General features: G+C 53.7%; 2 protein-coding genes across 4 annotated transcripts; one reads left to right on the forward strand and one right to left on the reverse strand.

The window, feature by feature from the left end:
- The first annotated feature begins 657 nt into the window (after positions 1-657).
- Positions 658-8716, forward strand: SERINC3 (serine incorporator 3). The gene is made up of 10 exons (XM_068149789.1): positions 658-767; positions 1344-1505; positions 1952-2145; positions 3282-3361; positions 4052-4189; positions 5005-5174; positions 5859-5949; positions 6357-6534; positions 6884-7111; positions 7799-8716. The coding sequence occupies exons 1-10, from the start codon at positions 729-731 to the stop codon at positions 7935-7937; spliced, it is 1419 nt and encodes a 472-aa protein (XP_068005890.1). The 5' UTR covers positions 658-728; the 3' UTR covers positions 7938-8716.
- A 756-nt stretch (positions 8717-9472) lies between these two features.
- TTPAL (alpha tocopherol transfer protein like) lies at positions 9473-22839 on the reverse strand. Of its 3 annotated transcripts, none has more exons than XM_068149791.1 (5): positions 22772-22839; positions 18682-19134; positions 17200-17393; positions 14410-14520; positions 9473-13205 (listed from the first exon to the last, which is right to left on the reverse strand). In XM_068149791.1, exons 2-5 carry the CDS (start codon positions 19118-19120, stop codon positions 12930-12932), a joined length of 1020 nt encoding a protein of 339 aa, XP_068005892.1. In that variant the 5' UTR covers positions 19121-19134; positions 22772-22839; the 3' UTR covers positions 9473-12929. The 3 variants fall into 3 exon arrangements, with proteins under 3 accessions (XP_068005892.1, XP_068005893.1, XP_068005891.1); XM_068149792.1 differs by lacking the exon at positions 22772-22839 and adding an exon at positions 20476-21407; XM_068149790.1 differs by lacking the exon at positions 22772-22839 and having other exon boundaries at positions 18682-19494.
- Positions 22840-24007: the final 1168 nt, after the last annotated feature.

A 24007-nucleotide genomic window follows, 5' to 3' on the forward strand; every position in this document is an offset into this window, starting at 1 on the left:
GAGCAGCAGGGCCCTTCCTCACGCCCCTGTGATCCACAGGGCCGTGTCAGGCGCTTTCTCAGGCATCCAGGCTGTCGCGGCCCCTCCGGTGAGGTCGGTGCCTCAGCAGTGACGCGTGTGTCACTCAGACAGCTTCAAGGCAACCTCTGCACGGACATGACGCCTGTCGCCGCGCCCGGTAACGCCTTGTCCCCTGTGGAACCCGAAGGGGTCAGCTGTACCCTTGCGGATAGCTCACAGGACGTGCCAGGGCGCCTGACGGGCTGCTAGCGCTCAGGGGCAGGGAAAAGGGACGTGTTCGGCCCCAAACCCCGTGTGTGAGGGGGTGGCCCGGTGCCAGAGCCGGTGCCAACACCGGCGGCAGCCCCACCCACCGCCATGCTGCCCGCGCTGCTGCCAGGGCAACGGCCGAGCGGCAGGGAGGAGTCGATCAGCCTCACTCATTGGCTGTCCCGCCGCAGGAACCAATCAGCGTCCACGCTCCTCTCCTCGGGGAAGGCGGAAACAGTTCCGTAAACAACCATCTCCCTCCCGCGCTCTTCGCCGGCTCTCTTGCCAGCGCGTCGCTCCATCCTGCCCTCTCATTGGCCGTCGAGAACGCCAGCATGGCGGGACGAGCCAATGAGCGGCGGCTGCCCTAGACGGTGGCCTGAGGACGCCGCGGGGTGGGGGCGGAAGCAGGAAGCGGCCGGAGGGGCCTCGGTAGCGGCGGCGGCGGCGGCGGAGCCATGGGAGCGGCTTTGGGGGTCTGTTCGTTGGCCAGCTGGGTGAGTGGCGTGGCGTGGACGGCACCGGGTTTTTTTTCGTTGGGCAGCGGGGTGAGTGGCGGGGCGGCACCGGAGGTTTGTTAGTTGTGTGCCGGGCGAGTGGCTGCCAGCCAGCCCAAAGCTCCCTTTTCCTGCCCGGGGTGGGGTGCTTCTGCCGGGGGCCCCGGGAGCGGTACTGTGTTGGTTCCCTTCCCGCGGCTTGTGGTCCTGGTGCCGCCGGCTCCGGGAGCCGCTTCAGCTCTTCGAGGCAGAACAGGCGCCGGGCTGTAGCTATCCCGCTGCTTCCCGGGGGCAGGACTCGTATGACCGCCAGGCGTGTGGCCAGCAGGCGGGGCTTGCCCTTGCGAGGCCGTGTCGGTGTCTTCGGCACCGCGGCCTGGCCGCTGCCAGGCATAGACCTCCGGGAACAGAGCCCGGCCTGATAAGGCAGATTATCTACGGGTGGCTCGCAACACGCCGTCAGTCAGAAATGGCGATTAAGCGGTTTGTCGGTGTCGTCCAGCGGGGAGCGGAGCGTCCCTACATGGAGCTCGGGTTTTCCTGGGCATGCCCTAACTGTGTCTGTGTGCCCTTCAGATTCCCTGTTTGTGCAGCGGTGCCTCGTGTTTGCTGTGCCGATGTTGTCCCAACAGCAAGAATTCCACAGTGACTCGTCTTATCTATGCCTTCCTCCTCCTCCTCAGTACTGCTCTTGCCTGCATTATGCTGGCACCAGGGATGGAAGAGCAGCTGAAAAAGGTATGAAGAGGGAAGAAAACCTCTTTCTAACTGCTTGCAAAACCATTACTTGTGCCAGGGAGTATCGATTCTTTACTTGGAATGGATTACATGAGAGATATGGACACCCCAATGGGCCTCATCCCCTGCTTTAAGGAGCAGCCTGCACAGAATGGCTTCTGGCTGAAACAGACAATTTAGTCAGGGTACATTTTTTTAAGTGCAGCTCCTGCTTTCTGACACTTGACCAGACCTGGAGGCTGCCAGTTGCTGCCAGAGCCCTGCTGCTGTGATATCTTAATCTTCCTTAACGCTTTTAGCGATAACGTGGGGAAAGGCTGAGCAGAAGGTCTTTTGTTATCAGGTCTGCCAGAAGAGCACTGACTGAGAGCTTTAGCTGCTGGAGCCTAAAGAATGTAAATTGCAAAGGCAGGTGTAAGTTGGCAACTAAATGTGTCTTTCCCCAGATACCTGGATTTTGTGAGGAGGGCCTTCACACGCCGATACCCTACATGGATGGCTTCGTCAGCTGTGATGTGTTCGTGGGCTACAGGGCTGTCTATCGAATCAGCTTTGCCATGGCTGTCTTCTTCTTCCTCTTCTCTCTGCTCATGATAGCAGTGAAAACAAGCAATGATCCCCGAGCTGCTGTGCACAATGGGTAGGTGGGAGCCAGCCCTGGCCTTCCAGCTTCATTCCTCTCTCACCTTTCCTTGCTGAACTTGGGGGTGAATGGTTTGTGCGTGCAGGGACAGCCTTGAGATTGTTCTGAACTGCAGGCAGAGTAACGCTCCAGTCTGCCACAATGTTTCCAACTTTCACAGAATCACAGAATGTTAGAGATTGAAAGGGACCTCCAGAGATCAAGGCCAACCCCCTTGCCAAAAGGTAGTCCACATAGGAATGCATCCAGGCAGGTTTTGAAAGTCTCCAGAGGAGGAGACTCCACAACCTCTCTGGGTGCCCTGATAATGCCCCCCAGGTCAGGTAACCAAAGGACAGTGCTCTGGGTACCTGCAGTACTCCCACAGACTGGATTGCAGCTGCATTGCCAGCCTGGTGCTGACTCTGGGGCTCACTGGGTCACTCACTAGGCCAGTTGGACTCAGTAAGCCAGCAGGAACTGGTTTCTGAGCCAGTGATGTAACTGGGTTAGTTCTAGGCTAGATGGCTTAGTTATCATGAGTCCTTTAATTTCAAGGGCACCTTTGGAGGTCATAAGATCCAGTCACCTTGTTAGAGCAGGACCAAAGTGGAGCAGGTTGCTCAAGGTCAGATAGCTGAGTTGTGAATATCCCAAAGGATGGGGATGCTTTGGCCTCTCTAGACAACTTGTGAGTGTTCTGCCACATCTAGCTGTAGTTTTTGCTGCTTGGATGTGTTGCCTTTTACCCTTCCACCATGCACCTGCAAGAAGAATCTGGGTTTGTTGTCTTTACACCTTTCTTTTTAGGCAGTTGAAAACAGCAACCAGGTCTCCCTCCTCCCTTGCCCAAGCTGAGCAGTGCAGAGCCAGCCTTCTTCCCAGGGGTGAGCTGCATGAGGAGCATGAGCTCCTCTTCTAGCAGAGCTTTCAGCCAGTCTGTCCCAGTCTGCCCAGCTGCTTGGGGCTTTTCTGTCCCAGGTGCAATGCTTTTGTTGAACTTCAGAGGTTCTGCTCCTCCCCTTGGCTTGGTGAACATCTTCATCTGGAATGCCACTTTGTATTGGTTACACTGAGGGTGCCCAGCGAGCTGCCTGCATGCCTGCTGTGTGCAGAGCCAGCCCAGGGCTTTCAGCTTGCCTCTTCTTTTACAGGTTCTGGTTCTTCAAAATTGCTGCCATCGTGGCTCTCATGGTTGGGGCCTTTTACATTCCTGAAGGGCCTTTCACGAGAGGTACAGTTCAGAAGTCATCATGGAAGTCTCTCTTTAATAAGCTTACTTCATTTGCCTACGAGGCTGGAGCTGTGCTAGTGAAAATGAGCTGCTGGGAGACACAGATTCTGCCCTGCTTCTCAAGAGTGTCTTGGTTCAGCCAGTGTTTTGGGTTAGCACCTGGAGTTATGGCAGGGAGCAATCTCTTCTCAAGTGCTGGGTGTTAGTAATGTGGTGCTTGTGGCACAATCACTACTGGGCTGAATCTTCTGGCACCCTTCAGAGGCAGCTCAGAACACTGACAAGTACTAAGTCATTCCCTGAATCTCTGAAAAACGTGTGCAAGGAACTTTTGCTGTCTGGCCACATCACAGCAAGCTGAGAGGGTTGTTAGTCCTCAAAGCAGTGTGGCACAATGGCACTTTTGTCCCAAAGCTCTCCCCTCTTCCATTTGTGCTGAAAACACCTTGGGCTAAATGATCTCATGCTGAGCCTGGGCAGCACAGGCTGCTCCCCTGAGTAACTAGGGCTCTCCACAGGCTTCTGCAGGGTGGAGGGCAGAGGGATGAACAGCAGCTGCTTTTCAGAAAGCAGGTTCAGGCTTTTCCCTTATGTGGCTGCAGTATAAACAGGAGCTTTTGGGTTTATTTTAAAGTGGGCTAGCATGCAGATGATGAACTCTAACCCTGTTTTTCTTGCACCCTTTCCTAGCTTGGTTTGTCATTGGTGTTTCTGGAGCCTTCTTCTTCATTCTTATCCAGTTGGTGCTGCTTGTGGACTTTGCTCACTCCTGGAATGAGAGCTGGGTTGAGAGAATGGAGGAAGGAAATGCTAAATGCTGGTATGCAGGTAGGAACTTTCACCTGGAAAGGTGTGTTTTTGTTCTGCTGGCCAGTACTCTGCAGATCACTGACTAGTTTGCAAACATACCTGGAGTTACACTCCAGAGTCTTCTTGAGGCACTGCTGTAAACACTTGCAGTTAGCGTCTGCAGTGTTGCTTTTCTGTCATGAAATAAAATGCAGACCCCTCTGGGCTCATGATGAGCAGGTCTGACAGTCACAGCAGGCAACACCTGGCTGGTTTGCAGTGCAAGTGCAGCAGGAGTAGCCTGGATCTCTTCAACTCTAACTTGTCTTTGCCACCTCCTCTACTGAGGCCCTCAGGAAGTCAGTTGTGTTGGTTGACAGTGTCTGCAGGACAGCACAAAGCTGACCACTGACAAAGTGCTACTCGCTGTGCTGCTTTGCTCACAGCTACAAATGCTTTAGCAGCATTCTGGGGCTCCTTACAAAGAAGGGAGCAGATGGGAATGCAAGTGGTTGGCCTCTAGCATGCAAGGGGGAATTCAGAGCTCAGAGATAGCCTGTGAGGAGTGTGCAGAAAGCACTCTGTGTGACACTGTGGCTTGACACCAGTTAAACCAATTGAACTGCTGCTGAAAGGCAGGTCTGACTCCCCTGGTGGCAGCCTGGCTTTGCTGTGAGCTACCCTGCTTAGTGAGCCAGAGCAGGACTTCAGCTATACCTAACAAATGTGCACTCTGCTGGGCTGGTGTCCTGCAACAGACTTCCAAGGGAGGAAGAGGAAGGCTGTCATTGCAGTGGGAACTGCTCAGTAACTCAGCTCACACTGCCTGTGTAACTCTGTTCTTCTCCCTGCAGCTCTGCTCTCCTGCACAGGCTTGTTCTATGCCTTGTCTCTGGTTTTTCTTGTGCTCTTCTGCATCTTCTACACGAAGCCTGATGGTTGCACTGAGAACAAGATCTTCATAAGCATTAATGTGATCCTCTGCATTGCTGCCTCCATTGTCTCTGTCCTTCCAAAAGTTCAGGTATGGTTTTGCTCTGCTGTTCTCTTCTGCCACACAAAGCAGGGAGGCAAGAAGGGATGCAGCACACATTCAGTCAGATGTAAGAACTGCAACATTCAGACTTGTCAGGGCTGTGCAAGGTGGGAACACCTTAAAAAAGCATTTTGCTCTGGAAGCAGTGCACTGGGTACTGCCTTGTTTCCTGGAAGCAGGCTTGGTGTCACTTTGGACCTTTTCCAAGTGGAAAATTGCTGGAGTGGTTTCAGTGGGGAAGGTTCTGGCAGAATGGAGAAACCCATCAGGAAAAAGCAAAATAAGCTGAGAATTTGCTAGCTTAATGCTGTGGCCTGGAAGTGATGGGGAAGCATGTTTAATAGGAGAGGAAGCTTGCATGTTACTTGGTTCTGAACTTGTGTTGTTCCAATAAGCCTCATGCTTACAAAACTGTAAGCTGGGATTAACTCAGAACCCATCACCAAGGTCCTGGCCACAGAAGAACTCAACTTGGCCTGCTTGTTCCTTCCATGTCTGAGCTGCTCACTGCATGAATGAGATTGTTCTAAGGATTGTCTTCTGGTCTTTGAAGCACAGAACAAAGCCTCATGCAGACTGATGGTTTTCATGATTGCTGAATAGCATAAAACTGTCCAAGGAGAGGTGGACCTTGCCCTTTTGACCTTGCCTTGCTCCTGTGTCTTTGAACAGGAGCATCAGCCCCGCTCTGGCCTCCTCCAGTCCTCAGTCATCACCCTCTACACCATGTACCTCACCTGGGCAGCCATGTCCAATGAGCCTGGTAAGCAGCAGCCAGTGCTGGGCAGCATCCTTTGGTGTGAGAGCAGCAGCTGCTGGTGGGGGCTGGAGCTGTCTCAGATCTGTGTGCACTACTGATCTGACAGATCAAATCCAGTGAGGAGCTGCAGCTGACTTCAGTGCAACCATGAAATTGCCTCTTTCCAGCCCTAAACTGGTCTGGGTATCAGGGAGGGGAAGAATCCCAGTGCCAGGGTGTTCTGATTCTGTGTTTCTATTTATTGTACCCTTGCACAGCTCACAGGAAGGAAAAATATCCATGCCCTTGCTGGCTCTGGGCAATCAGAGATCAGCATTGCAAGGGAATGAAAAACTGGAAGCTTCCCTGTCGCCTTCCCTTAGCTAAGTGCTGGCAGAGCTCCCTCTCTAACCTACCTCAATCCCTTTCAGAACGAAGCTGTAACCCAAGTTTGCTGAACATCATCACCCAGATAGCTACACCCACAGCTGTGCCAGAGAACACCACTGTGGTGCCTGCCACCCCAGCTCCACCCAAGTCCCTGCAGTGGTGGGATGCCCAGAGTGTTGTTGGATTGGTTATCTTTGTCCTTTGCCTCTTGTACTCCAGGTAGGACCTGCACTGCTAGCAGCTGCCAAACAGTTGGGCTTTGGCTGCCTTTTGGTGTCTGAAGCTGGGTCTAGTGAAAAACACTTGGGCATAACCATGGAGCTGTTAGAGCAGGTCCAGAGGAGGCCATGAAGACGACCAGAGGGCTGGAACACCTCTGCTGAGAGGGTTGGGGTTGTTCAGTCTGGAGCAGGCTCCAGGGAGACCTTTAGAGCAGCCTTCCAGGATTTGAAGGGGGCTAGAAGGAGAGCTGGGGAGGGACTTTTTGTTTTACCCAGACCTTGATTGTGGTCCTTTGGTGACTGAGGCAGGAGCTTTGAACTGTGCCCACCTTTGTGTTGCACTGCAGCATTCGCTCCTCGAGCCACAGCCAGGTGAGCAAGCTGACCCTGTCTGGCAGTGACACTGCCATGCTGGAGGACACCGCAGCGCTGGGCCCGGCGCCCGCTGAGGACGGAGACGTTCGGCGCGTCACGGATAACGAGAAGGAGGGAGTGCAGTACAACTACACCTTCTTCCACTTCATGCTCTTCCTGGCCTCCCTTTACATCATGATGACACTCACCAACTGGTACAGGTAAAAGCAGGACAGCAGCCTTGGGCCCTGTGTGTCAGCTACTGTTCCTGAGGGACGGGAGGCTGCTGCCCAGCTGGCTCAAGTTCTGTCCCCGGGCCAGCTGCACTGCCCTTGTGCCTTCCCGAGTTTGTGTGGCTGAATTGTGAGGGGAAAAGGCAGCAGCTGTAGTCTTGGTGAACTGTTTCACAGCTACATCCTTCAGAGGCCAGGAGCAGGAAGGAGAGGTAGGAAATTGGGTCAAAGTGGCCTGGGAAGCTTGTCAGTGGCCAGCTCATCAGTGGCCAGCTCGATGTTACTCCCTCTCTACCCTGGGAAAGAGGTGCCACATGTCACTTAGAGTGTTCCCTGGATCTGCTGAGAGCACTTGGACAGATCTCTGCAGCTTGCACCTCCTTTCCCTAGGACTGCCACAGGGTAGAGATGAGCAAATGCACTTGCAGAGCAGCAGGGCTCTGTGCAGAGCTTGCTCAGCAGCACCAGGCTGAGTTCAGGCCTGGAAACCAAGAGCAAGAAGCCTGTGAAGGAGCCATAGGAATTGACTGGTTTAGTTGTCTGACTGTGCTCCCACAAAGGCTGTTGCACTGGATTGTCCCAAATGATTGTCCTACCTTTAGATTAGCATGAGGGGTAGCAGGAAATTGTGGATGGTTTAATTAACATCTACTGCCTGACTTCTTTTCCTTCTAGCCCTGATGCAGATTTTAAGACGATGACGAGTAAGTGGCCAGCAGTGTGGGTGAAGATAAGCTCCAGCTGGCTTTGTCTGCTTCTCTACCTTTGGACCTTAGTGGCTCCTCTTGTCCTGACTAACAGGGACTTCAGTTAAACTGCACCTCTCTGAGCTTACAGAGGTGGGGAACTCATTGCTGAAAGCCAAAATGCTGATGTATTGCTTTAGTTTCACTGTGGTCCTGTTCCTTCTGTCCACACTAACCTGCAAGGGTAGAGCTGTGTGCTGCCTAATGCTTGAGAGGGACCCAAGCTGCCTCCAGTTACCTCTCTAGTTTAACCTTCAGTTATGGTTATGTTATTGCTGCAGTTACCAAGTTCACTACAGCTGTGCTGTCACAGCACAGGAGAAGAATCTCTCTTCTGTCCAGTAGCCACAACCCTTCCAGTGGCTCAAAGTAACCTTGACCTAACCAGGAATTCACCTGCTTGAAAGATCTCTCCTAGCCAGCAGCGCTGGTTGCTAACACTTCAGTTCCTGCAAGTCAAACCATGCTGCTTGATGCCTACATTCCATTCCCAAAGTGTGTCTAAATTTCACTGACTTCCCTCTGTTGTGGCAAAAAAAAATACAGCCCCAAAACCTTCTTCCTTACTGCAAGAACACAACTTTTGAGGCTGACAAACTGGTTAAGCTCCAGGTCCCTGTGAGAACAAACTTGCCCTCTGGGGCAACTTCTATGCTAACTTCTTTTTAGTGTTGTTTGCCAAACCTTAGTGGGAAGTGTATGACAAACAGCTCACTGGTGGCAAGCCAGAGCTGCTGGTGGATTTCTCTTGTCTGATATGCTTACAGAAATGTACACAGTGAGTAGTGGCACAGAGGCATTTTGCACTGTAACCTCCTTTTTGAATAAAGAGCTCTAACTACTGAAACTGGCCCAGCCTGGTGGCAGGGGGTAAGCAGCAGCAGTTGTTGTTCTCCAACACAAAACACTGCCTAGAGTGGTTCAAATCCTGCCTGGGGGGGAGGATGTGACTGCAGCTTTTCTCCATGCAGCAACCAAGTCACAATGTAGTTCTTCAGAAACAAACAAAGAGAAGGGCAAGGAGGCTGGGGAGAGGCCTTGAGCACAGCCCCATGAGGAGAGGCTGAGGGAGCTGGGGTTGTTTAGCCTGGAGAAGAGGAGGTTCAGGGGAGACCTTATTGCTGTCTACAACTACCTGAAGGGAGGTTGTGGCCAGGTGGGGGTTGGTCTCTTCTCCCAGGCAACCAGCACCAGAACAAGAGGACACAGTCTCAAACTGCACCAGGGGAAGTTTAGGCTGGAGGTGAGGAGAAAGCTGTTCACAGAGAGAGTTCTTAGCCGTTGGAATGTGCTGCCCAGGGAGGTGGTGGAGTCACCATCCCTGGAGGTGTTCAAGAGGGGATTGGATGAGGCACTTGGTGCCATGGTTCAGTAGTCGGGAGGTGTTGGGTGACAGGTTGGACTTGGTGATCTTTGAGGTCTTTTCCAACCTTGTTGATTCTATGAACTTGCAGGTGCTTCTCTGTCCACTCTTACTCCTTGGAAGGTGCAGTGATGCAATGCAGTGTGGCTCCTTTCCCTAACCTGGGTCTGATGTGGGCCTCAGCAGCTGTCACCGTTGGGTCTTGCAGTACCATACCCCCAAGAGGACACCAGACAACCCTTTCAAAGGTGGAGCTGTTACACTGTATTTAATCACCCAGTCATGCATCAGAAAGTTGCACACTTTGGCCACTCCCCTTTTATAAAATGCAATACAAAAATAAATTCTGTCAAACTCAGACCTACAGGGAACCACCCAGCACCTCTAGGCCCACACACGACAGAAGGGTTGAGTGACGCCGGGGTTAGCTCATGCCAAAAGGAGACTGAACCCAAAACCAAACCCCCCAACAACAAACACTTCAGCCAGCTCCTGACAACACCTCAGGGTTTGCAGGACCCCCCCTGCAGGAGCAGAGATTCAAGTACTGTGCTGTTACAGGATGCAGCTGCCCCCTTGATGCCAAAAGGCAGGGCTGCCCGGTGCAGCTCTGCTGTCTTTCCTTATTCCCTGTTGGAGTGGGAAGGGCTGGCTGCTGTCCTGGGCAAGGCAGCTACCCCCTGGAGCAGAGATTTCAAGTGGCAAAAACAAAGAGTGCTGGGGGAGGGGGAAAGAATTAACAACAACAACAAAAAGGCAAAACCAAATCGACCCCAAAAGCCCAGCCTGGGTGCTTTTCCTACCTGTTCTCTCACCTTGCAGACAAGGAGATTCTCTACTTCAGACCAGTGCTTGCTTCCCTTACTTGCCATCAGCAATGCTGGGAGCAAAGGGATTGCTTTGCTTTTTCAGTGCTAAAGCTCTGAGAGCCTTTCTCAGCTCAGCAGAGCTGTGCTTTGTTAGGCAAGGCAAGCACTAGTTACAAACCTAAAGAGGGTTAGAGCTACAGCTCAGGAAACCTGCAGCTCTGAGTTCCAAGGCCAAGAAGGAGCAAATGAGGAGTAAGAGTTAGATGCTTGCTAAAGATAGGCCTGGCTTACTTCAAGTATCTTTGACATCAACTGCCCAGCAGCCAGCTTGAAGAAAGAGAAGTCCTGGAGACATAGCAGAGGCTCTCAGCACTGGTAACAGAGCCTTATCTATTTTGGTTAACTCATAGGCATTATTCTTAGCTTCTCTGGGAGCAGAGGAGAACAGGGGAGGGAGAGCTGAGTCTGGTTTGCCTGCTGCTTAAGGCATGCAAGAGAATAGAAAAGCCTGAAGGAGGACTTTGTTTCTGTGGAGGTTCCTCAGCCTTCTGCTCAGCACCACTGGATTTACTTCTTTCTTCAGGGCACTGAACTGAATCTCAAGTATTCAAACCTCCTTCTCCAGCAGTTACACAACATCCAGGTAACTGCTCTTAGAGCTTAAACTCTCCAAATACCCCTTCAGACCCTGCAGCACAGTAAGGAAAGAGGCCTTCACCTCGAGGGAAAATGGCCCAGCCTGGTTTTACCTTTTTATCTGTACTTTGTGGCTGGAACAAAGAGGCACTGAACCACCATGAACACCACTCTGTGTTCAAACTGTGGGCAGCCACTTGCCTTTCCAAGTCCTGGTGCTGTGTGCCACTGTCTTGCTGGGTGGCACAAAGAAACTGAACTACCTCTCAGCAGAACATGCAGCACATTCTGGTCAGAAAGGAGGAAGTGGCTGGCTGGCAGCACTCTGACCTTGTTTTAAGCAGGTGCAAATGGCAGTGGTTAGGTTTTCTTCACCCCACACTAAAGGTTAACAGCTGTCAAAAAGGAGTAAGAATTTACCTCTAGAGGTTGGAAAAATCAGATGCTTTCACTGAGGATAATTTGTCTTTTCCCACCTTTAATCCAAACCAGTTCAAGCAATGAGTTCCTTGCTCCCACAGATTCTGCACTGCCTCCCAGAAGAACACTTCAGCTTTGGGTTTGCCCTGTTTAACCCTGAGGTGACAGGTAGGGCATTTGCTTCTCCCTAGTTCCAGGATGAGGTCTGCTGCCAGGTCGGGGAGTCAGAGTGTAGAGGAGTGTCCTTCTGGCAGGGCAGGCAGGCTGCATGGGGACTGAGAGGAAGAGAGACATTCTGAGCAAGAGTTTGGCACCTGGGAAAGTGAACGTCTGAGATCCTCCAGATGCTTCACAGAAACATAACTGGCACCTGAACCACACTTGGCACTGAATAGAGATTTCAGCCTCAGAAGGTGCTCTAGAGAGAAGTCTCCACTTGAAAGGAATGTTCTTTTTCACCAAGAGTGAGACTTTCCCCCTTGGAGTACTGGGGTGTGCTGTGCTGCTCCTGGGGGGTTCCCATCTCCACACCATCACAGTGCAGGAAAACGTGCAAAGAGTGCTGAGAGTTAGGTTCTGCTTAAGACCAAACAGACTGAGCCTGGGAGGTGGGAACAGCTTAGACACAGGTATCTTACCCTGACTGGACACCAGAGCCTTGGTTCTGTCTCTAGACAAAGACCTAGAAGCACAGGCACAGGAGCTACAGGTCAGTATTAGAGAGACCATTCAAGTCTAAGTTCACACAGGAACAGGACAGCTAAAGACAAAGGAGGTTAGAGAACAAGAGAACAAAGCTGTAACAACTCACAAGGAGCACAGTGAACAAAATGCTACAGGAGCAGGAGACTGCAGAATGTGCTTGCAAAGAGCCTGCCTGCCTTTGGTTCCACAGCCAAACTGCCCAGAGACCCCAGCTGGAGCAGCACCTCGCTGCCTTACCTCAGCTACTGCCCTCTGTCCTTTGTGTGCCAACTGCTACAAATGCTGTGAGGGACTCACCCAGCTCCTCTTCACAACCAGCTGAGGAAAAGAACTGAGAGGGGGGAGGTGGCTGACACAGCTCCTTCTTACTTGGTCCTGACCCTCAGTATTTGAAGCTCTTAACTGATCAAAAGCCTTAGTGCTTGATCTGAACAACTCCTGTTTGCTGAAAATGAAGGTTCCATCTGTTTATAGCCAGCCCTGGCACAGCTACTGTAGCAGTAGATCCACCAGTTAAGAGTTGCTCCTGCTGTGCAGACATTGCAGAGGTTATCTCCACCCTGATACTCTGAAGAAGGAAGTTTTGCTCTGTATCAATCTGAGAGGAATATTCCTGGAGCTATTTCAGAGGTGCCAAGTGACAGAGGACAGGCCAAGTCACACCTGCACATTTTCAGGCAGCCTTCACTGACAGAACTACTTTGGCAGGGTTCAGAACTACCTTTGGCAGGGTTCAGAACTACCTTTTGCCTTGGATTACTGCTGTTTGCAGAAGGGGAAGGGAACACATGGTCACAAAGTACATCAGCAGTGTCCCTTCTCGCTTGTGTGGAGAGAAGCTAAGAAGCTGTCAATCCTACATCCTGCAGTGGGGCTTTTTCTTCATGCTTGCCCCAGGGCCAGTTTGCATGAGTCACTGATGAGCCTCAAGTGCTCTGCTGTGCTCTCTGCCTTTTTCCTCCTCGCGCTCTGCCCTGCCCCCTTGTGCCCTGCTCAGCTTCCTTTGGTTCAGTGTAAAGTGCCTCAGCGGCCTGTCCCCAAGCTGCAGGCTCAGGAGTAAGGCAGAGTTCCCACGGCCACCTCTGGGAGCAGCTCTGGGCTGTGCTGGAAGCTCGGGAGCTGCCTGGCTAGTAGCAGTAGTAGAGCTGGGCCTTCATGCCTCGCAGGGAGTCATCACACTGCTTCTCCTCAGCATCCCCACTCACAAGCATCTCCTGGGGAGTGCTCTCGCACGGGAGGACCAGCTGGGAGAAGTCATGCAGGAAGTCCTCTTCAGAGGCCAGCAGCAGCTCATTCCAGGCAGAGATGTCCAGCTTCCCTGCAGTGCCACCATACTCTTCAGGAAGGATCATGGGAGGAATGTTTTGGTGAAGGGAATTTAAGTCACAGCCATGAAGAAAAAACTAAAGAAGAAAACAAAAAGTTAGCTTTAGTAGCACTTACCAAAGACTCTGCAGCTAACAAACTGATCTTGAGCTGGAGAGCACAGCTCAGATGGGATCTTTATGAGCAGCAGACAACACTGGGCAGGTGCAGTTAGGCACAGCAGGGACAGAAGCCTTGAGGTGATCTAAGGCTAGAACAGCTTAAACCCCAGCAAGAGCCTAGATGTTTGCTAGTCTGTGCCAAGGTTCCACACTCAGCTCAAGGGACTGCAAGTCCTTATGGAGAAAAGCATCATCCTCTGCAGCTACAGCTGGGCCTAGGGAGGGATCCCTCTGCCAGGGAGAAGAGCAAAGAAAGAGCACCACAGATTTCCTGTGCCAGCACCTCATAAACAAAGTGTTACTTCCCAGGTGATCTAATCCCAGGGATGGAATCAATGTCCTGAGCACACAGCCTAGGATTAAAGTTCCATATTAATGCTGGGCCCATGCTAAAGTCCTCAAAGCTTCTCTCTCATGAAGCATTTTCCCTGCAGGCTCATTTGTCAAAGTGAAAGCAGGAAGGACCACTCAGAGCAAGTAAATGGCCCCAATGTTTTTCTAGCAAGGAAGTTTTCAATGGTTTTTGCTTGCAGTGGCCATGCCAGCAGCTTAGAAACACTGAAGAGCTAATGGAGCCTCATCCCTGGAGGTTTTCAGGCCAGGCTGGGTGTGGCTCTGAGCAACCTGATCTAGTGTGAGATATTCCTTCCCATGGCAGGGGGGTTGGAACTAGATGATCCTTGAGGTCCCTGCCAACCCTAACAAAGCACAGAATCAACAAGGTTGGAAAAGACCTCAGAGATCAAGTCCAACCTATTCCCTAATCCCTTACACCTCCTGACAACTAAACCATGGCTCCAAGTGCCACATCCAAGCCTTTCTGGAACACCTCCACAGATGGGGACTCCACCACCTCCCTGGGCAGCACATTCCAATGGCCAATCTCTCTTGCTGGGAAGAACTTTCTCCTCACCTCCAGCCCAAACTTCCCCTGGCACAGCTTGAGATTGTGTCCTCTTGTTCTGGTGCTGGGTACCTGGGAGAAGAGACCAACCCCCACCTGGCTACAACCTCCCTTCAGGTAGTTGTAGAGAGCAAGAAGGTCTGCCCTGAGCCTCCTCTTCTCCAGGCTAAACAATTCAATGATGCTAAGTGCTGTGGAAATGCCACAGCCCCTTACCCGGTTTGCGATCTTCTCCTTCAGGAAAGGTTTGATGATGGCAAAAATGCCTTTGAATATCCGAGGCTCATTGATGATGTTCACAGCTTTGATCCGAATGGGGAACCCATCCTGCAGGGTAAAGAAGGGGTTTAGAATCATAGGGTCAACCAGGTTGGAAGAGACCTCAAAGATCATCAAGTCCAACCTGTCACCCAACACCTCATGGCTACTAAGCCATCGCACCAAGTGCCACATCCAGTCCCCACCTGAACACCTCCAGGGATGGGGACTCCACCACCTCCCTGGGCAGCACATCCCAATGGCTAACGACTCTCTCGGTGAAGAACTTTCTCCTCACCTCGAGTCTAAACCTCCCCTGGCACAGCTTGAGACTGTGTCCTCTTGTTCTGGTGCTGGTTGCCTGGGAGAAGAGACCAACCTCCGCCTGTCTGCAACCTCCCTTAAGGTAGTTGTAGAGAGCAAATGGCATTAATTGCTGTCTACAACTACCTGAAGGGAGGTTGTAGCCAGGAGGGGGCTGGTCTCTTCTCCCAGGCAACCAGCACCAGAACAAGAGGACACAGTCTCAAACTGCACCAGGGGAAGTTTAGGCTGGAAGTGAGGAGAAAGTTCTTCCCAGAAAGAGAGATTGGCCATTGGAATGTGCTGCCCAGGGAGGTGGTGGAGTCACCATCACTGGAGGTGTTCAGGAGGAGCCTTGATGGGGTGCTTGGTTGCATGGTTGAGTTGATTAGGTAGTGTTGGATGATAGGTTGGATGTGATGATCTCGAAGGTCTCTTCCAACCTGGTCTGGTCTGGTCTGGTCTATTCTATTCTATTCGCCAGCTTCCTCTTAAAATCCCCCCAGACTGCCTGCCAGCACCAACCCAGCAGCTCCCAAACCTCCACCTGAGCAACCAACACCAACCACAGCACTAACAGAAATACAGCTTGTCACAGGCAACACCCTTGGCCACCCCAGGAGGCATGGAAGAATACACTGCTGTCAGTGAATCTGCATCTCTGCTGTGCTGCTTCACCTTCCCTGACAGAGACACCTAAGGAATGGCTGCCTCCAATTCCCACCCCTGATGAGGGCACAAAGTGAGGAGCCTTGCTTCTGAGGAGTACACCATGCAGAGCAGAGCAGTTCTGACTGTGCCAAACAACAAGATTTGGTCCCAAGATGTGTTTTTGTACAAGGAGAAGACTCTGATCTCATTCTTTTCCTGCCACTCCAGCTGTTTGCTTAACTGGAAAGAGAAGCAGGCTCTGCTGCCAACACAGCACACAGCATCTCCATATCCTGACAGTTCAAACCAAGTTATTGAAGGGAATCCTGCTGGAAATGTATCTGCAGAAACATTTTCCCCAAGGCAGAAGCTCCTCATCACCAGGGAAAGCCTCATGTGGCACAGTGAAGTTTCTTTCCCTCCTAGCCAGCTCCACAGCAGCTCTTGGAGTGGCAAGCAGATGAGGTGCACTGCAGGAGTCTCCTCATGGCTGTCAGGAAGTTTGCTCATTTCCACCAGAGCTGCAGCTCAGCCAGGCTGATGCAACATGTTCAGACCCACCCCACAGCTTTGTGTCCTTCACCTAGTTCAGCTTTTGTTCAGCTGTCACTAAGTCCAGCAGGACACCCAGCACTTTATTTGTGCAAACATGGGCTCAGTCAAGAGACACCTTTGGATCACAGCTTAAAGAGCAAGCCCTTACACAGGCCCCCATAAACTCTGACTTCATCACCATTAGCTCCCCTGACTCCCCCTATCTCTCCCCTCACAGATACAGGAACAAACATAACCAGCTCAGGCCAGAATGAATCCCCTCAAGAGCAGTTTTCCTAATGCCACTGCTTCAGGTAGTGGGACACCAAGTAAAGCCCTCAGACCTTCCTGCCACTTTGGCCAGGTTACTCCTCACACCTTTCACCTCCCTCTTTTGTACCACTCCACTTGTGCTTACCACTTTCCTTCCAAACACCTAGCTGGAGATCCTTTTCATTGCTGCCTCTTTTGCAGCCCCCTGTGCTGAAGCAGCCTCTCTTCCTTCAGGGACTGGAAGGGAATTCTCCTCACCTCACACCCCCGCTCTGAAGTCCTCTCTGCAAAACGTTTGCAGCAGTACCTGCATCTACCCAGTGGGCAGCTCCACCTGGGCTGGCAGGAGCCACTCCTCAGCAGCACAGGATCTGCTCTGCCCTGCAGTTCCCTGCTCTTCCTCACCACACCTAGCAGAGCTACTTTAACTGTTCCAACTCAAAGTTTGCATTTCAAATGCAAGCTTAGTTTTAGGGATCCAAAACAGGGCAAGTGAGGGAAGTTAGCAAAGCTGTGAGAAACTGGTTGGGCAGAGACCTGTTTTAACTCTGCCAGGAGAAGCCAAGGTGGTTGAGTTTCTGGTGACACAGTCAAGAACTCAAGACAGCAGCAGTCATTTACAATCACAGAATTGTCAGGGTTGGAAGGGACCTCAAGGCTCAGCCAGTTCCAACATCCCCTGCCATGGCCAGGGACACCTCACACTACAGCAGGTTGCCCAGAGCTGCATCCAGCCTGGCCTTAAAAACCTCCAGGGATGAAGCTTCCACCACCTCCCTGGGCAACCTGTGCCAGTCTCTCAACACCCTCAAGGGGAAGAACTTCTTCCTAACATCCAAGCTGAATCTCCCCATTTCTAGTTTTGCTCCATGCCCCGCAGTCCTATCACTCCCTGACACCCTCAAAAGTCCCTCCCCAGCTTTCCTGTAGGCCCCCTTCAGATACTGGCAATGCACAAGGTCAGTTTCCCACCAGTTCAGGTCTTACCTGAAGAATTCCAATCACTTTTTTGGCTACAAAAGGACCAAAATGAGAGGCCTTAGACAAGCTGACTCCTTTGTAGTCTGCCAGGATTACAATTCCATTCACCTGGGTCTCCTCAGACTGAATGAGCTTTTCTAAGGTCAGGTATATGGCACGAATATTCTCAGTGATTGGGTACTGGCTGGGGCTCCATCTGTCTGAGGACACAAACATGGATGGTAAGTTGGAGAGGAAACAGAAGCTAGCAACACACATTCCAAACCCTACTTCTCTGTTTGCCTGGACTCTTAAAAGTTAGTTTTTACCAGCCACAGTACTAGCTCAGAGCAGCCTTTCTTAAGGGTTCAATGGCAACTCATGTTTACTTCAGGGAGCAAAGGCAATGGCATCAAGAATCCCTTTCTCCACCCAGCACAGAAGCAGTTTCAGCTGAGAAAGCAAGCAGGTAAATGGAAAAGAGAATGAAGGAAAAGAAATGCACAGCAAGCCTGGCAGCACCAAAAGCACCCCCAAGGCTCTGACTGCTCACCCAGGAGTCAAAGCCACAGGCTCCTTTCCACTCACTGGCAAAACAAGTGCCAAGTTCCTAGCTGTGGGCCAGCAGCCCTGTTGCAGTTGGGGTTACCACACATTAGTTTGTCTTGCATCAGCAAAGATTGCAGGAGCCTAAACTGCCACACCACCTCACTGCATGTCATTGTGACACAGCTGCAGTTGCTGCTGGCAGCAAGATCACAGGCTCACAGGATGTTAGGGGTTGGAAGGGACCTCCTGAGATCATTGAGTCCAACCCCCTGACAGAGCAGGGCCACAGAATCCAGCACAGCTCACACAGGAACACATCCAGACAGGGCTGGAAAGGCTCCAGAGAAGGAGGCTCCACAACCTCTCTGGGCAGCCTGCTCCAGGGCTCTGTGAGCCTCACAGTGAGTAAGTTCCTCCTCAGGTTGAGGTGGAACCTCCTGTGCTGGAGTTTCTATCCAAGGCCCCTTGTCCTATCACAGGGAGCCTGTCCCCTCCCTCTTGACCCCCAGCCCTCAGATATTGATAGACATTTATTAAATCCCCTCTCAGCCTTCTCCTCTCCAGACTAACCAGCCCCAGGTCTCTCAGCCTCTCCTCACCAGCCAGTGCTCCAGTCCCTTCATCATCCTCATAGCCCTCTGTTGGACTCTGAGTAGATTCCTGTCCCTCTTGAACTGGGGAGCCCAAAAGTGGATGCAATACTCCAGGTGAGGTCTCACCAGGGCAGAGTAGAGTGGGAGGAGAACCTCCCTCGACCTGCTGGCCACACTCCTCTCAATGCACCCCAGAGCAAGTGCTTTAATGCTGGCTAACACCAAACACGTCCCTTCACCCTTCCAATGTCACGGGGAAGCCAGGTCCCCTCTGTAAGTCACCACTGTTCAGAGGAGAGCAGGAAAAAGAGCTCTGGCGCAGCCCAGGCTGCAGCTGGGGAGCCAGGACCCCTCCGCGCTTCAGTACCTGGGCGGATGCAGACGACGTGGCGTCCCTCGGGGTCGCGGTGAGGCAGCACGGTGACAAAGCCTGACTCCAGGACAGGCTTTATTGCAGAGGGCCTCAGGTTGCTGAAGACCTCAGGCCAGCTCCTCCTGCAGCTGTGGTAATTCACCAGCAGCTGGAGCGCTCGGTCGTAATCAAACTTCCTGGCTCTGAGGAACCTCAGCAGGAAGGCATCGTCCAGGCAGGTGCCCAGGGAGGGGTAGTCCTTGCACACCATGTCTCGGAGGGCCTGCACGTCACGGAGCCTCCACTCAGGCTTCTCCTGGAGCTCCTCCCGGGCTTTGGTGACCAGCTCAGGCGACAGGGAGCACACATACTTGGGCCGAGCTGGCGCGAGCTCGGTGTCCGACGGAGAGCCCGCCGACGGACTGGTCCTGGTGCAGTCGCTGTCTCCGGACATGGCGCGGCAGGGACCTGCCAAAGCCCAAGTGCTGCAGGTGACAAACAGCCCCAGGCACTCACAAGCATGTTTATCACTTCCTGCAACCCCGTTTCCCATCTAAAGAGGCTGCTCTTCCAAGCAGCAGCCCCGCAGCCTCAGCATTCCAACCTCGGAATTCTCTGCCCGGGGGTCTGAAGCCCAAGGGTCTCTAATCCTAGACTCACAGAATCACCCAGGGTGGAAAAGACCTCAGAGATCATCGAGTCCAACCTATTCCCTAATACCTAACACCTCCTGACAACTAAACCATAGTATCATAGTATCAGTCAGGGTTGGAAGGGACCACAAGGATCAGCTAGTTCCAGCCCCCCTGCCATGGGCAGGGACACCCCACACTAGATCAGCCTGGCCAGAGCCTCATCCAGCCTGGGCTTAAACACCTCCAGGGACAGGGCCCCAACCACCTCCCTGGACAACCCATTCCAGGGCTTCACCACTCTCATGGGGAAGAACTTCCTCCTCACCTCCAGCCTGAATCTCCCCACCTCTAGCTTCATTCCATTCCCCCTAGTCCTATCACTCCCTGAGATCCTGAGCAGTCCCTCCCCAGCCTTCCTGTAGCCCCCTTCAGACACTGGAAGGCCACAATGAGGTCACCTGGGAGCCTTCTCTTCTCCAGATTGAACAGCCCCAACTCCTTCAGTCTGTCCTCATAGGAGAGGTGCTCCAGCCCTCTGATCATCCTTGTGGCCCTTCTCTGGACACCTTCCAGCACCTCCAGATCCCTCTTTTAATAGGGGCTCCAGAGCTGGAGGCAGTACTCCAGGTGGGGTCTCACCAGGGCTGAGTAGAGGGGGAGGATCACCTCCCTTGCCCTGCTGGCCACACTTCTCCTGATGGAGAACCATGGCACCAAGTGCCACAACCAAGCCTTTCTGGAACACCTCCACAGATGGGGACTCCACCACCTCCCTGGGCAGCACATCCCAATGGCTAACAACTCTTTATGGGAAGAACTTTCTCCTCACTTTCAGCCTAAACTTCCCCTGTTGCAGCTTGAGACTGTGTCCTCTTGTTCTGGTGCTGGTTGCCTGGGAGAAGAGACCAATCCCCACCTGCCTACAACCTCCTTTCAGTTAGTTGTAGAGAGGCAGAAGGTCTCCCCTGAGCCTCCTCTTCTCCAGGCTAAACCACCCCAGCTCCCTCAATCAATTTATCCTGCAAAACACTTTGGGTGAGACTCTGACAAGTGCAAACAATTAAAATGCAGAATGACACAGCTCCATTGCAAACCACACTACTTCAGTTCCTTAGCATTTCCTATGCCCAGCTGAAAGCAAAGCAAACACAACCCACTTCAGCAGGATTCTCACCCTGGCCCTGAGAAAGTCTCCCAGCTGAGGCCAGCCAGGAGGCAAACGTGCATCACTCAGCATGGCTGCCCACAAGAAGGCTTGGAGCAATTCAGATATGCAAGAAAAGGCTGCAGCTGACAGACTGGATGAGCAGGTCAGAAAAGCCAAGAGTCTTGTGCCAGCACTGCAGGGCATCAGGGTTGGGTGAATCTAGTTTTTAAGTTGCTGGCAATATTCCTGAACTGGGAGCTGGATCTTCAAATCCAGTAGCAAGTGGATAGAGATGAGTGAAAAAAATCATTCACTGAAGAGCTTGGTGTTCTTCCTGTATCACAGTATCAGCAAGGTTGGAAGCTACAACCACCTTTCAGGTAGTTGTAGAGAGCAATGAGGTCACCCCTGAGCCTCCTCTTCTCTAGGCTAAACAATCCCAGCTCCCTCAGCCTCTCCTCATAGGGCTTGTGCTCAAGGCCTCTCCCCAGCCTTGTTGCCCTTCTCTGGACATGTTCAAGTGTCTCGATGACCTGTAGCCTGACTTGGGACTGAAAGGGTAAAAATCTGCCTTGTTTTGGGTTTTTTTTTAGCTACTCCCCATTGAGAGTCACTCACAGCACACTACACCACACCTGGGTGCAACACCTGCCTGGCAGAACAAGACCTGTCCCACATAACCAGTTTCCTCCTGTAGTGACAGCTGGATTGCTCCTATCTGCCACACCCTCCCCAGGCTCCTCAGGGAATGTCTTGGGGTACAGAAATTGCTCATAGGGATGAGCTGCACCGTGCTACAGCCTGGGCTGTGCAGGACCCAGATCCTTGGTCCCTGCTCCCACAGGGCAGGGCAGAATCCTGCCAGTGCTCTGGGCACCAAGGTGGGCAGAGGGCAAGAAGGCATCCTCAGTTCCACCCCTCACAGCTGCCCATCTCCACCATCACCCTAGACACACCCCTCACAGCCCCCTGGCTCCACCATCACCCCACACACACCCCTCACAGCCCCTGGCTCCACCATCACCCCACACACACCCCTCACAGCCCTCAGCTCCACCATCACCCCCCACACACCCCTCACAGCCCCTGGCTCCACCATCACCCCACACACACCCCTCACAGCCCCTCAGCTCCACCATCACCCCACACACACCCCCTCACAGCCCCTGGCTCCACCATCACCCCACACACACCCCTCACAGCCCCCTGGCTCCACCATCACCCCACACACACCCCTCACAGCCCTCAGCTCCACCATCACCCCCCACACACCCCTCACAGCCCCTGGCTCCACCATCACCCCACACACACCCCCTCACAGCCCCTAGCTCCACCATCACCCCACACACACCCCTCACAGCCCCTAGCTCCACCATCACCCCACACACACCCCTCACAGCCCCCTGGCTGCACCATCACCCCACACACACCCCTCACAGCCCCCTAGCTCCACCATCACCCCACACACACCCCTCATCCCCTCTGCTCCACCATCACCCCACACACACCCCTCACAGCCCCTAGCTCCACCATCACCCCACACACACCCCTCATCCCCTCTGCTCCACCATCACCCCACACACACCCCTCACAGCCCCCTGGCTCCACCATCACCCCACACACCCCCCTCACAGCCCCCTGGCTCCACCATCACCCCACACACACCCCTCACAGCCCCCTGGCTCCACCATCACCCCACACACACCCCTCACAGCCCCTCAGCCCCACCATCACCCCACACACACCCCTCACAGCCCCTCAGCTCCATCACCCCACACACACCCCTCACAGCCCCTGGCTGCACCATCACCCCACACACCCCCTCACAGCCCCTAGCTCCACCATCACCCCAGACATCCCCTCACAGCCCTCAGCTCCACCATCACCCCACACACACCCCTCACAGCCCCTGGCTGCACCATCACCCCACACACACCCCTCACAGCCCCCTGGCTCCACCATCACCCCACACACACCCCTCACAGCCCCTAGCTCCACCATCACCCCACACACACCCCTCACAGCCCCTCAGCTCCACCATCACCCCACACACACCCCTCACAGCCCCTGGCTGCACCATCACCCCACACACACCCCTCACAGCCCCCTGGCTCCACCATCACCCCACACACACCCCTCACAGCCCCCTAGCTCCACCATCACCCCACACACACCCCTCACAGCCCCCTAGCTCCACCATCACCCCACACACACCCCTCACAGCCCCCTGGCTCCACCATCACCCCCCACACACCCCTCACCCCACACACCCCCTCACAGCCCCCCGGCTCCAGCATCCCGCCGCACCCCAGCCCCACCTTACCGGAGCGCTCCGGCTGCGCAGCGCCGTCTCCAGGCAGCGGCGCCCCGGAAGCGCAGCGTGCTGCCGGAAGTGACGCGCCGGCCCGGAAGTGACGCACCCGCGGCGTAGGCGCGATGGCGCTGGCGCTGGCGCTGTCAGAGTGGCCGCGGGTTTCGGTCGTGGTGCTCCGCCGGGGGCAGCGGTTCCCGCTAGCCCCCTGCCCCTGTACGTGGCTGGTGCGAGCGGCTGGGCCTTGGGCCGCCCGTGCGGGTTTCCCGCTTGGCCTTGGGCAGAATACGGAAGGTTACCCCCGCCCCGCCTCTGCTCTCAGCGCAGTGCGGCGTGAGGGAGCCGCGGGAGCGCGTCGTGGGGACACTTCTGCCCTTCAGTTCAACCTCCTCCCCTGTCATAACCACATTTCACCGCCTCCAGCCGGGAGCCACAAAGGCACAATTAGATTTGGCATGTAATTCCTCCGTGGAGCTGAGCCTTGAGAGCAGGAGTGCTCAGGCTCAGCCCTTCAGGTTCTCTGCCTGCCCGGGCTGTGCCTTCCTGCCCTGTGTGGCCAGGCTGGGGGCTTTGAAACAGCAGCGATCGGGAGAAAGGCGGCCGGGAGCGGGGCCATAGCACCACCTGCGGGCCCCGGAGCCGCTCCTGCCAGCCACTTGGGAAATCGCCTAATCAGAGCTAGGGGAGCCTCAGAGCAGGTCCAAGCAAGGGCTTCTCTGGTGGGATGGGAACAGGACCCAAGACGTGTGCTAGCTATAGCCTGGATTTAAAAGCCAATAGCAAGGCTAAGAACTAAATGCTAATAAAGGGAGATTTATTTTTTTTTTTTTTTACGTGTGTTTTGATTTTTGAGAGGGGAGAAAAGCACATCTCACAGGAGTGCAGGTGGTTGTGCCCCACCTCTCTACCCGGGAGTTGTAGACTCGCTGCATTAAAAAGGGCTCACCGGCGAGCGCTGGGGAGGGGGCACAAGTCACACATTGGACGACACTCATCAATGGGCACAGAGTCAGACGGCAAAACGGGGTCAGCCTCCTGCTGGGGGCCGTGCTCAGGCTGGAGGTCCCTGTGAGCTCCTGACTGTAGCCCGTGTTCTCAGCCAGGAGAGGGAGTCAAGGATAGTTGGACAAAGACCGGGAATCACAGGTGCCCGCAGTGGGAGTCGAGGCCCTTCTGCAGCGAGATTCAGCTTTGATTTATTTCTTTTCCGAAGCTTCATCCTTCCAGAGTGGAAAATGCTTCAATGCC

Source organism: Melanerpes formicivorus, unplaced genomic scaffold (assembly GCF_026170545.1).
Source record: "Melanerpes formicivorus ecotype bairdi unplaced genomic scaffold, bMelFor1.0.p_v2 SCAF_19, whole genome shotgun sequence".
NCBI lineage: Eukaryota > Metazoa > Chordata > Aves > Piciformes > Picidae > Melanerpes > Melanerpes formicivorus.